Raw genomic sequence first — 12,789 nt, forward strand, 5'->3', positions numbered from 1 at the left:
AATAAATAAAGGAATAGTGAACAACAGGCTGAATAAGTGTACGTTATATGAGGCATAAATAACCAACTGAGAACGTGCCTGGTATGTTAACGTAACATATTATGGTAAGAGTCATTCAAATAACTATAACATACTGTATAGAACATGCTATACGTTTACCAAACAATCTGTCACTCCTAATTGCTAAATCCCATGAAATCTTATACGTCTAGTCTCTTACGTGAATGAGCTAAATTATATTATTTGATATTTTACGGTAATGTGTTAATAATTTCACACACAAGGCGCTCCTGAGTATAAGTCGCACCCCCGGCCAAACTATGAAAAAAACTGCGACTTATAGTCCGAAAAATACAGTATATATATATATATATATATATATATATATATATATATATATATATATATATATATATATATATATATGTATGTATATATAAATGTGTGTATATATATATATATATATATATATGTATGTATGTGTATGTATGTATAAATGTGTATAGATACAGTACGTGTGTGTCTATATATATGTATGTATATATGTGTATATATACATGTGTTTATATGTATATATCTATGTATATATGGGTATATGAATATATATGTATATGTGTGTGTGTGTGTGTATGCGTGTATATACTGGAAATGTATATATATGTATGTATGCGTGTATATACTGGAAATGTATATATATATGTATGTGTATGTGTGTATATATGTATATATATATATATTTTTTTTAACACGAGAATTCAACATTGTGACAACATTTATTAGTCAGAAAAGACTAAATTCATCTAAGGTCCTCCTTAATGCTGACCAAGTAGTTTGCTTAATGTCACAGCATTGGTTCTGTTGATGGTGCTGTTGTGGAATATACTTGTCAATAAATGACGGGCTGTTTTCCTAGGCGCATAATAAATCGCTTAAATATTTTGAAAAAGATGCGCCTCTCTTTTGCATATTCCGACGTAATCGTAAGTGGAATTCTGTGGACAGTCTGTCAACTCGGGAGTCCACTCATTCTCATTCTTGCTGAGGATTTCAAACACACGCATCGTATTGTGCAAAGTGCACATCCATGCCCTCACACTGCTACGTGGCAATTAGACATCCCTCGCGCCGTACAAAGTGCTGTTAAATAGTTTCACAGGCAGTATCGCTTAACTGTCTTTGAATTCTAATCCAGAAAAATTAGGGATGTGAGGAACTAGGGGGTCCTCTTAATGGATTCGCTCTGACCGAGAGGGAAATTATTGTAGTTGTTTATTATTGGGGTTGTAGCTTGCAGTGGTAGTAAACTGCAGTGGCCCCTTTAAGGTAAGCAGCACTATGTATCATGTAGTACCGCACCACTGCGTGAAACTTGATGTATGTATACGTGCGTTTTAGAAACAGTTTTAGACAACCGGTACTACTTTGTTAATTTCTTTTATTACATACAATTGTTGGAGCAAAACAATGTCAATAGTATGCAAAAAGTAAACAAAAGCAAAAACTACTGAACTACTTCGGTATTTGCCCTCAAAGTCCGTCTGTGTCTAGGGAATTATTACATGACTTTAAAAACATGGACAAAAAAATGATTTTGAGAAAACAAAAATATCTCATCACTCTTGTATGGATCATATAGTGAGACTATTTCTAGGTATCGACACCAAGAATCTATGGATCCTTCCGCCCTCCTCTTGTGTGTTGTATACTGACTGCAACAATGCTGACACACCAACAGTTGTTATATAATCCTCTCTCTAACTTTTATTAATGGTGATGTGCGGATCGATACTGAAATATCAATACCGCTGATACCAGATCTTTATGATTTTAATATAGATCCTCAAAATAAAATATTGATACTTTTGATACTTTATTTCAGGGATTTCCAAACCTTTTCCACCATGGGCCACACTGAAAAGTCAAAGTATGCGGGGGCCATATCGATATTATTAATTAAAAAAATATATATTGTCAGCTTTGTGTATTAGGAGACACATTATATTATTATTATTAATTAGTATTGTTAGTTAGTTTGAACATTTCAGTTTTTTCCTTTTTTGTACCGATTTTAATTTAGTGGGTTTTTCCTCATCTAAGAATAAAATAATATTGATAATAATATGATTGTGTAACTGCATAACCTGGTGTCAAATTCTGCTTGTAAGAAAATATTAATGTTCAGTTACATATTTAACAGTGTTTATTATTGTTGTTGTAATTTTTAAATTTGATTACTTCATAGGTATTTTATTTTTTTATATCCATCCATCCATCCATCCATTTTCTACCGCTTGTCCTTTTCGGGGTCGCGGGGTTCATATTTTAAGTATATTTTATTTTTATTTTGAGAGCTTCTAATATTTTAGATCAGGGGTGTCTAAACTTTTATTTAAAAACAAATGCTAAAAACAGATATATTTATTTAAAGACAAAACGTAACTTATAGGTGACAAAATGTGTTATTAGTTTATAAATGTTAGCTTTTTCTCATTACATTTCGATTTTTTTTCTCTTTTTTTCCTTATATTTTTACAGCTGTTTTTTATGTGATCATTTGAAAACACACAACTTTTACCATTTTAGCAGACACACTTGATATACTTGCACAAAGTATCGGTATCGGATTGGTATCGCCGATACCAGCCTGAATTTTACTCTATCGAACCGAAAAAATAATCAGTGGTATCGCACATCATTACTTATTAATCTACTTGTTAATTTCCAGTTAATAACTGGTTCCATCTACACTTCTTAAACATTGCTAACATTATTGGTGTTATAAGCTATCTTAGCTATTAGCATTTCTGCTCCTTGTGTGTCATATGTTTTGCCTCATCCTACATTGATACAAAGATACTAAAGATACTAACAAATGCATCTTATTCGTTGTAATGGAGGTGACTGTTATTAGCTTAGAGCAGTGGTTCTCAAATGGGGGTACGTGTACCCCTGGGAGTACTTGAAGGTATGCCAAGGGGTACGTGAGATTTTTTTTTAATATTCTAAAAATAGCAACAATTTAAAAATCCTTTATAAATATATTTATTGAATAATACTTCAACAAAATATGAATGTAAGTTTATAAACTCAGTGAAGCACAAGCTCAGGTTTCTCACTAAAATGTCTGTCAAAAAGAACTGTGAAAAGAAATGCAATATTCAGTGTTGACAGCTAGATTTTTTGTGGACATGTTCCATAAATATTGATGTTAAAGATTTCTTTTTTTGTGAAGGAATGTTTAGAATTAAGTTCATGAATCCAGATGGATCTCTATTACAATCCCCAAAGAGGGCACTTTAAATTGATGATTACTTCTATGTGTAGAAATCTTTATTTATAATTGAATCACTTGTTTATTTTTCAACAAGTTTTTAGTTATTTTTATATCTTTTTTTCCAAATGGTTCAAGAAAGACCACTACAAATGAGCAATATTTTGCACTGTTATACAATTTAATAAATCAGAAACTGATGACATAGTGCTGTATTTTACTTCTTTATCTCTTTTTTTCAACCAAAAATGCTTTGCTCTGATTAGGGGGTACTTGAATTAACAAAATGTTCACAGGGGGTACATCACTGAAAAAAGGTTGAGAACCACTGGCTTAGGGAAGCGGCTCCACACTATGTAAGGAGACACACAATTAGCTGCTACCTTGTCGGATGGGGAACTAAAACAAATTATTTATTATAAATATATATATAAATTAAACATTATTAGCCATAGGGGAATGGTGTTTGAAATCTGCACTGAAAAGCATTAATCGGCAATGGACATCACTTACTTTTTTGCGAAAATCCGTTATACTGATCATCACATCCCTGTTTTAAAGCTGTAATATACATGTCTTTGCTATTTTTGATTGTTGTATCTTTGTGTTGTTCAGCTGCATTAATTTGTGGGAACCGGAACAACTGCACCCAGTTTTCTCGGAACTTGGATTGGTTGGTCAGCAAACTGGAAAGACTTGAGTCATCATCCGGTAAACTATTATTTTGTTGCTTTTAAGCTTGTCTATGAAACTTGTGATGGTGCGAAGATATCAATTGATATTAATTTCTTGTTCAATCTTTATATTCTTAGGCATCCTAGAAGTTCTGCACTGTGTCTTGATTGAAAGCCCAGAGGCTTTGAACATCATCCAGAGAGGACACATTAAGTCCATCATTTCTCTGCTTTATAAACACGGACGCAACCACAAGGTACACACAGTCCAATGATCTTATTTGATTGATCCGAAGCACACGCCATGACATGCAACTTGGTCTTTGATTCCTTTCTCTCGCTCGGCTGGGTGGCAACAACAAAACTAAAGCCCCTACAAAGACATTTTAGCTTGAGAAACATTTTATATTGTTTTTTTTGTTTTTTTAACATGCCAAGTTTGATAGTTCAAGGACAGCTATGTAAGGATTAACTGCTCACTGTTGTTTTTGTCTCTTTTTTTCCTCTCATCTTAAGTTCAGCTGTGCAACTTTCCTCTGAAGGACAAGATAGAACTTTAGAAACATTGCATTTCAATAAAATGCCTGTGCATTTCTTGGGAATTTGGTCTATCATTCACAAGAACATAGATGTTTTTCTTTATTTTGAATGCATTCTAAAATCGTAAATAAACGTTACCGAAAGTCAGCTAACAGTAGGTCTAATTGGAGTCGCTCTATTTTGCCTTCACAGCGCTCTAAAAAACATCCAAAATCTTCATCATTATTTTATATATACACACTGTAAGTATACTTGTAATGTAGTAACACACATTAATAACATGTAATATTTATGTATTTTGCCTATTTTAAGCTTACGACAGCACATTACTTTCACAGGCGCATCACAACGTTGGCTTTTCCCTCCAACAACAACAAACCTACTATTCAAGGCAGACTATGTCAGAGACAACAAAGACGACTTTGGGACAAACGAACAGAACTTTATATTTTTGAGCCTGATTATAAGGCGGATGAGCTGTGTGCTACACAGATCCAGCTTTAGTGAAACACAAAGCATCATGTAGCAGTATTGCTAAGTGCTGAACAAGATATACAAACTATGAACATATTAAAACAATTACTTACTGTACAATGTCTGCGCTCACTGGTATGCCGAATGATGGGAGGTTTATATCTTCCCGTTTAGATGAAGAATTAAACATAATCCTTACGAAGAGTTTAAAATAAAAGTTTTTTTTAACTGGCGTGTTTTTTTCGTGTCTTTCTCGAAAGACACAAAGTGAGATGTCATAGTTGACCAACTTCTCGGTTTATATCCACAACCTTCTACTATCCAGGTGAGAGGCATGATTCATCATCTAGAGATAACTTTGACCAGCTCAAAGGAGATGCAACAGTTAACCAGATCAAAATGTAAATATAGCTCTCTGTGATCGCGGCGTCAATATAAATAGTTTGTCTGCGTTAGCGCTTATAATAACAATATTGTTAATACTATATAGATTACGGGATGTAAAAGGACCATTGTTGGTGTTTTTTTAGAGGGCTTTATGGGCGAAATAGTGCATTGTTACGACTTAAAATGCATTAAAAATGCAAAAACATGCGTCTTCTTGTCTTCCATAAGTATTGTGAATGATAGGTAAAATTCCACAAAAAAAGTGAAGTTCCCCATTAAATCAAACTGGAGTAAAAGAGAAACGTTTTTGTTTTTCAGATTCTGGATGTACTGTGTTCCCTCTGCGTCTGTAATGGCGTGGCTGTGAGAGCCAATCAGAATTTGATCTGTGACAACCTGCTTCCCAAAAGGGACCTCCTCCTTCAGACCCGACTGGTCAATGACGTTCAGAGGTACGACGATATTGCCTTACAGTACATCCCGTGTAATATTGCATCCATAACACATCCACGTTTTAATCCGCATCCAATCTGTTTTCATTCCCAGCATGAGGCCGAACATCTTCCTAGGAGTGGCTGAAGGCTCGGCGCAATATAAAAAGTGGTATTTTGAGCTGGTGATCGATCAGGTGGACCACTTTGTAACCGGCGAGCCCACCCACCTGAGGGTGGGCTGGGCTAACACCAGAGGATACGCGCCCTATCCCGGCGGAGGAGAGGGATGGGGCGGCAACGGCGTCGGGGATGACCTCTACTCTTACAGCTTTGATGGACTTCACCTCTGGTCAGGTGGGCTTTTTTTATTTTTTTCTTACAACCACTTGTAGGCCGGATGCATGTATTGGTTTAGTCACACGTTTAGATTACAGATAAAAGCATATCAATAGTATTAAAAACAACGTAGGACTGTCTTCAAATAAGGATGTTTGTAGTCGAATCTGATTCGTTAGTTTGCTCAAAGTTGACGATCACTTCTCCATTAATGAGCTACTTTCAGTAGAAGTATGTTAGGTAACGTTCCTTATTTGGATTATGTTTGGTAGGTCGTATTTGGCACCCAGGAGCCTATTTTAGACCACTGGTTTATGGAATAGGATTTTTTTGTTAGCCATCATAAAGCGATTTAATCATTTATCTTATCTTTTTCATTTAAAACAGTTATGGCTGTCCTTAACTAATACGCTTAATCACAAAAATGTGCATTACCGGTAATCCTGTATGAAGCAGATTAATCAAGCCATTTATTTTGACTTCCTTTACTTTAACCGTAGATAGGATTGTCCCCGTACCAATATTTTGGTACCGCTACCTAAATGTATTTTGACACTTTTCAAAATAAAGGGCACCACAAAAAAATTCATTTTTGGCCTCATTGTTACGATACATTAAACATATGGTTCTTATTGCACTCAAAGAACAATTTTAAAAAGATGAAAATAAAAATTAAAAGGCATGTAACACATTTGGCTTTTTCTGTTGCACTCAAAGAATTTACAATTGTATATATTACATATTGTCTGCCAAAATCTAGAATTAGGTTAGAATAGGATAGAAAGCTTTACTCGCATATTAAATACTTCATGATTTATGGTTGCCAGTGCTGTAAGTAAAATAAAATCATTACTAAATACTAAAAACAATAGTATGGCCAAAACTAAACAGCTTAAAAATGTGGCAGGTAAAACACATTGTTAAAGACGAAACACAAATTTGTTATACAATTCAGTCATTTCACTTGCGCCAAGTAGGCGGTTTTGACTCAGCTAATATTTGGCATCAAGCGAAAGAGCTGTGTGCGTGTCTATGTATCTGTATGGGCACAAGAGAGGATCTGAAACTCATTTTGCAGGTCTGGATGATTGTTATTTACATGTTTACCCAAGTTTTAAGCACAGGTGATGATACTGTCCTTCCACCGTTGGCAAGGCATGTATTAAAGCATAGCTTGCAAGGCAGTATGTAATATAATTTTTAATTCATTAGTACCGTGGTACTTCATTAGTGCCGGTATACCATACAAACCTAGTAAATAGTTACCTGAGAGGCGGCATGGGTTGTGATCAGGTCAATGCATACGTCAGTGCAAAGATGAGTGACACTCACACTGGTATGCTTGCTGAAAAATTGCTTTAAAATTCACCTGGACGGGACTTTAAATAATACTTTTACCAATGTGTAATCAAATAAATGACGTGCATAACATTCAAGTAAAATATGTTGAAAAAAAATGTTCCTGTATGACATTCTGACGTTGCATTTGTGTCAAAATATTGGGGTCTCTTTAAGTTGATATAAATGGTACAAGCAAGTAATTTACTGCGATTCATCTTGATTATACTATACTGTGTGATTATACTAATTAAGACAATTAATCGTTTGACAGTACAAGTTTTTTTAATCATTGTTACTGTAGGGAAGGGATTTATATGATTTATATGGCCCATTCCTGGGTGGATCTTGCATGAGGGGAGAGATTAAAAACCTCTAAAGGCTTAGTGGTCACATGCGGGGACAGCACCCTTTAGCTCTTATTTCCAAAATTGTGTACACTACTGAATTGGGGTCTTACGGCCCCTTATGTGGACACTTATACTGCCACCTAGTGGTGTCAGAAGAGTATAACATACAATGGAATTTTGGAAAAAAAAGTGTAAAAATAAGAATTAGCATGTCACTAAACATGAAGTACACGTTTGTTACTTATGGACTAAGTACATCATATCAAAAGATGATTCTTAGTTTTTATTCTAATTAGGGTCCAATAAGCCCAAATAGCAAAGAGAAATACAAAAAGCATGTAAACAAACAGCTTGGGCCTTAAGAGGTTAATCATTTTGCAATGCAGTCTGCTGAAAATGAGGAAAAGTGCCACTCCACATATCAACTGACGCTGTGGTCTAAGTTGGAATTGACACAAAACCCATTTTAAGATATTCACCCCTCTCCTGCCATCTGGCGGCTGAAGTGGAAAGTGCACCCACCCAATTTGGCACTTTTTATGTGTTAGGTAAACCATGACGAATGGGATTATATGAATCCCATTCCTACTGTAAGTAAATTTGGATGTTCCAATTAAGTTTTTATGCTGCTGATTCCGATACCAATACAGATCGCATGAATTAACTGTCAATTATTCATTTTATCAATGGTGAGTGATATTGACAATTGTTTGGCAAAACCAAGTAAATAGTACACTATAACTAAACCAAAGCACAAAGTACTGTCTATTTTCCATTTAAATCATTTGGGTTTTGCCGTCAAAGAGAGACAAAAACAAAAAAAAAAGGATTTTCAGAAAATAAGAACACCAATCAAACCACCCTACTCATATACTGATACTAACCTTGGTATCGACATCTTTTTCAAATATGCTGACAAGAAATCGCTTAAAAATTGCAGACACAGAACTAATAAAGGATGATCGGTTGGTTCTTTTTAGAGTTTTAATTTGAACATTAATCATGAAATAATATTAAAGGTGTCAAAAAAAATTAGGTTTTCGAATGAATCTCAATTCTTATTTGTAAGGATTGTTTATCGATTCAAAAAAATCAATTAAAAAAAACAAAACACTGTTTTGTTGTTTTTTTATTCAAACTGTCCTGTCCAGCCACTCAGGCAAATCATATTGTTGATGTAGATACCCATATCAAGTATTGGATACTTCTCCTGTTGCCTTATTTGTATTTGACTTTAGGAAATGTTTGGGTAGAATATTATTAAGCAAAACCAGTTTTATTTTTAATAATATATACATTTATCACAGCTGGTAATTTATTTTATAGAGAAATGTAGGTAATCATAGAACTGGCACCCAATGTTATTAAAAAGTAATGATTTTGTATTGAGAATTGATTCCGAATCGAATCATTACCCACCAGAATCGAATAAGTCAAATGGTGCCTAAAGATTTACAGCTATTACAGTAGTTGCACGGACTATAATTGGGAATCCTTTTTTTAGTTTCTTGTTTTCAAGGTCAGAGTTAAATCTCTCCCCTGTAAAGAAAAAAAAAAGTCTTGAGGGATCCATCACCCTTTGCTCATGAGCATTTCACGCTCCCCTCTTGTTCCCCTTCACCCTGACCTACATTCGCAATGTCTCTGTTTCTCCTCCTGTCTGTGCCTATACCTCCTGCTGCCGTCGTCCAGGTCGCATCCCCAGAGTCGTGGCCTCCGTCAACCAGCACCTGCTGACCTCAGACGACGTCGTGAGCTGCTGTCTGGATTTGGGCTCCCCCAGCATGTCCTTTAGGATCAACGGGCAACCTGTTCAGGGCATGTTTGAGGACTTCAACACGGATGGATTCTTCTTTCCGGTCGTCAGCTTCTCTGCTGGCGTCAAGTATGTTGAAGTGGAACATACTCCTCATTCGGGTGTGATTACGTAATGGCAGATGTGTTATTTGCCTGAGTTGTTGCAGGTCCTAAACATTTTAGTGGAGACAAAAATGCCCGTTTTAAAATGTCTTGCATCATGTCATGGCAGTGTTATGTAACCTCTCTTTATCAGAGTGCGCTTCCTGTTGGGTGGACGCCATGGAGATTTCAAGTTCCTGCCCCCCGCGGGGTACTCTCCGTGCTACGAGGCTCTGCTGCCTAAGGAGAAGATGTACGTGGAGCCTGTGAAGGACTACAAGAGGGACCACGAAGGGGTCCGAGACCTGTTGGGAATGCCCCAGTTCCTCTCCCAGGCCTCCTTCATACCCAGCCCTGTTGACACCAGCCAGGTCAGGAGGATTATGCTGTTAATGTATTTAGTCCAATGGGTGCTTCTTCAAGTTCTAATATTTGTGTATATTAGTATAGTACAGTGGACCCTCAATTTAGGGAATTAATTGGTTCTTGAATGGGTTTTTTAAATCGGTAAGTTTGTATAGTGAAACAAGTTTCTCCAGCCTCAACAGAAGTGCCTATTTTAGTAAAGGTTTGTATACTTTGAACACAATATAAAGTTCTATACAGTACTGTGTATCTAAAACTAACATAAGGGTGCGAAGAATCAACTTTCTCTTTATTACAACAGCAAAACAACAACAAGCTGCTGTCCTCTACAGTGCTCTGCTAAAAAGCGCAAACGAGAATGTTTTGTACAGCCGAAAACAACACAAGCAGAGGGCATTTTTTCTTTGAGAAAGGCTAAATGGTGCCTCGTACCCATTGAAAACAGAGCGAGCTTGACCACCACGCAATTGTAATTGGCGGCACGTGAGTCGGACGTGACGTCAGTAAAATTCAAGCAAAATACATTAGTCATTAGTATATACATTAGTATTAGTATTCCAAATTACTACTATTATATACATTAGTCATTAGTATATACATTAGTTTGCAATTATAATACTAGTATATACATTAGTCATTAGTATATACATAAGTATTCCAAATTAAAACTAGTATTTACATTAGTCATTAGTATTAGAATTCCAAAATAATACAAGTATATACATTCGTCATTAGTATACATACTAATGACGAATGTATATACTATTATTAATATATAGTCATTAGTATATATACTAATGATGAATGTACTTTATATACTATTATTAATATATAGTCATTAGTATATATACTAATGACTAATGTAGATACTAGTAATAATGTCACAATAACGTATATATTCATTAGTATTTCATATTAACACTAGTATATACATTAGTGCACTATATTAATACTAGTATATACATTAGTCATTAGTATATACATTAGTATGCCATATTAATACTAGTATATACATTAGTCATTAGAATATACAAACCCCGTTTCCATATGAGTTGGGAAATTGTGTTAGATGTAAATATAAACGGAATACAATTATTTGCAAATGATTTTCAACCCATATTCAGTTGAATATGCTACAAAGACAACATATTTGATGTTCAAACTGATAAACTTTTTTTTTTGTTGCAAATAATCATTAACTTTAGAATTTGATGCCAGCAACACGTGACAAAGAAGTTGGGAAAGGTGGCAATAAATACTGATAAAGTTGAGGAATGCTCATCAAACACTTATTTGGAACATCCCACAGGTGAACAGGCACATTGGGAACAGGTGGGTGCCATGATTGGGTATAAAAGTAAATTCCATAAAATGCTCAGTCATTCACAAACAAGGATGGGGCGAGGGTCACCACTTTGTCAACAAATGCATGAGCAAATTGTTGAACAGTTTTAGAAAAACCTTTCTCAACCAGCTATTGCAAGGAATTTAGGGATTTCACCATCTACGGTCCGTAATATCATCAAAGGGTTCAGAGAATCTGGAGCAATCACTGCACGTAAGCAGCTCAGCCCGTGACCTTCGATCCCTCATGCTGTACTGCATCAACAAGCGACATCAGTGTGTAAAGGATATCACCACATGGGCTCAGGAACACTTCAGAAACCCACTGTCAGTAACTGCAGTTGGTCGCTACATCTGTAAGTGCAAGTTAAAACTCTCCTATGCAAGGCGAAAACCGTTTATCAACAACACCCAGAAACGCCGTCGGCTTCGCTGGGCCTGAGCTCATCTAAGATGGACTGATACAAAGTGGAAAAGTGTTCTGTGGTCTGACGAGTCCACATTTCAAATTATTTTGGGAAACTGTGGACGTCGTGTCCTCTGGACCAAAGAGGAAAAGAACCATCCGGATTGTTATAGGCGCAAGGTTGAAAAGCCAGAATCTGTGATGGTATGGGGGTGTATTAGTGCCCAAGACATGGGTAACTTACACATCTGTGAAGGCGCCATTAATGCTGAAAGGTACATACAGGTTTTGGAGCAACATATGTTGCCATCCAAGCAACGTTACCATGGACGCTCCTGCTTATTTCAGCAAGACAATGCCAAGCCACGTGTTACATCAACGTGGCTTCATAGTAAAAGAGTGCGGGTACTAGACTGGCCTGCCTGCAGTCCAGACCTGTCTCCCATTGAAAATGTGTGGCGCATTATGAAGCCTAAAATACCACAACGGAGACCCCCGGACTGTTGAACAACTTAAGCTGTACATCAAGCAAGAATGGGAAATAATTCCACCTGAGAAGCTTAAAAAATGTGTCTCCTCAGTGTTGTTAAAAGGAAAGGCCATGTAACACAGTGGTGAACATGCCCTTTCCCAACTACTTTGGCACGTGTTGCAGCCATGAAATTCTAAGTTAATTATTATTTGCAAAAAAAAAATAAAGTTTATGAGTTTGAACATCAAATATCTTGTCTTTGTAGTGCATTCAATTAAATATGGGTTGAAAAGGATTTGCAAATCATTGTATTCCGTTTATATTTACATCTAACACAATTTCCCAACTCATATGGAAACGGGGTTTGTACATTAGTATGCCATATTAATACTAGCATATACATTAGTCATTAGTATAAACAGTATTGCATTTTTAACACTAGTATATACATTAGTATGCCATAGTAACACGAGTATATACATTAGTATGCCATATTAA

The 12,789-nt window shown here is 35.8% G+C and overlaps 1 protein-coding gene across 1 annotated transcript in view; it reads left to right on the plus strand.

Annotated features, from left to right (window-relative positions):
• Window positions 1-12,789, plus strand: part of ryr3 (ryanodine receptor 3) — a 307,276-nt gene that overhangs the window by 124,271 nt on the left and 170,216 nt on the right. Inside the window, exons 15-20 of the mRNA XM_061987153.2 lie at window positions 3,887-3,982; window positions 4,084-4,202; window positions 5,665-5,798; window positions 5,893-6,134; window positions 9,497-9,689; window positions 9,858-10,074. Coding sequence (XP_061843137.2) covers window positions 3,887-3,982; window positions 4,084-4,202; window positions 5,665-5,798; window positions 5,893-6,134; window positions 9,497-9,689; window positions 9,858-10,074 — 1,001 coding nt within the window. The remainder of the gene's footprint in view (window positions 1-3,886; window positions 3,983-4,083; window positions 4,203-5,664; window positions 5,799-5,892; window positions 6,135-9,496; window positions 9,690-9,857; window positions 10,075-12,789) is intronic.

This window comes from Nerophis lumbriciformis, linkage group LG26 (genome assembly GCF_033978685.3).
Source record: "Nerophis lumbriciformis linkage group LG26, RoL_Nlum_v2.1, whole genome shotgun sequence".
NCBI classification, from domain to species: domain Eukaryota; kingdom Metazoa; phylum Chordata; class Actinopteri; order Syngnathiformes; family Syngnathidae; genus Nerophis; species Nerophis lumbriciformis.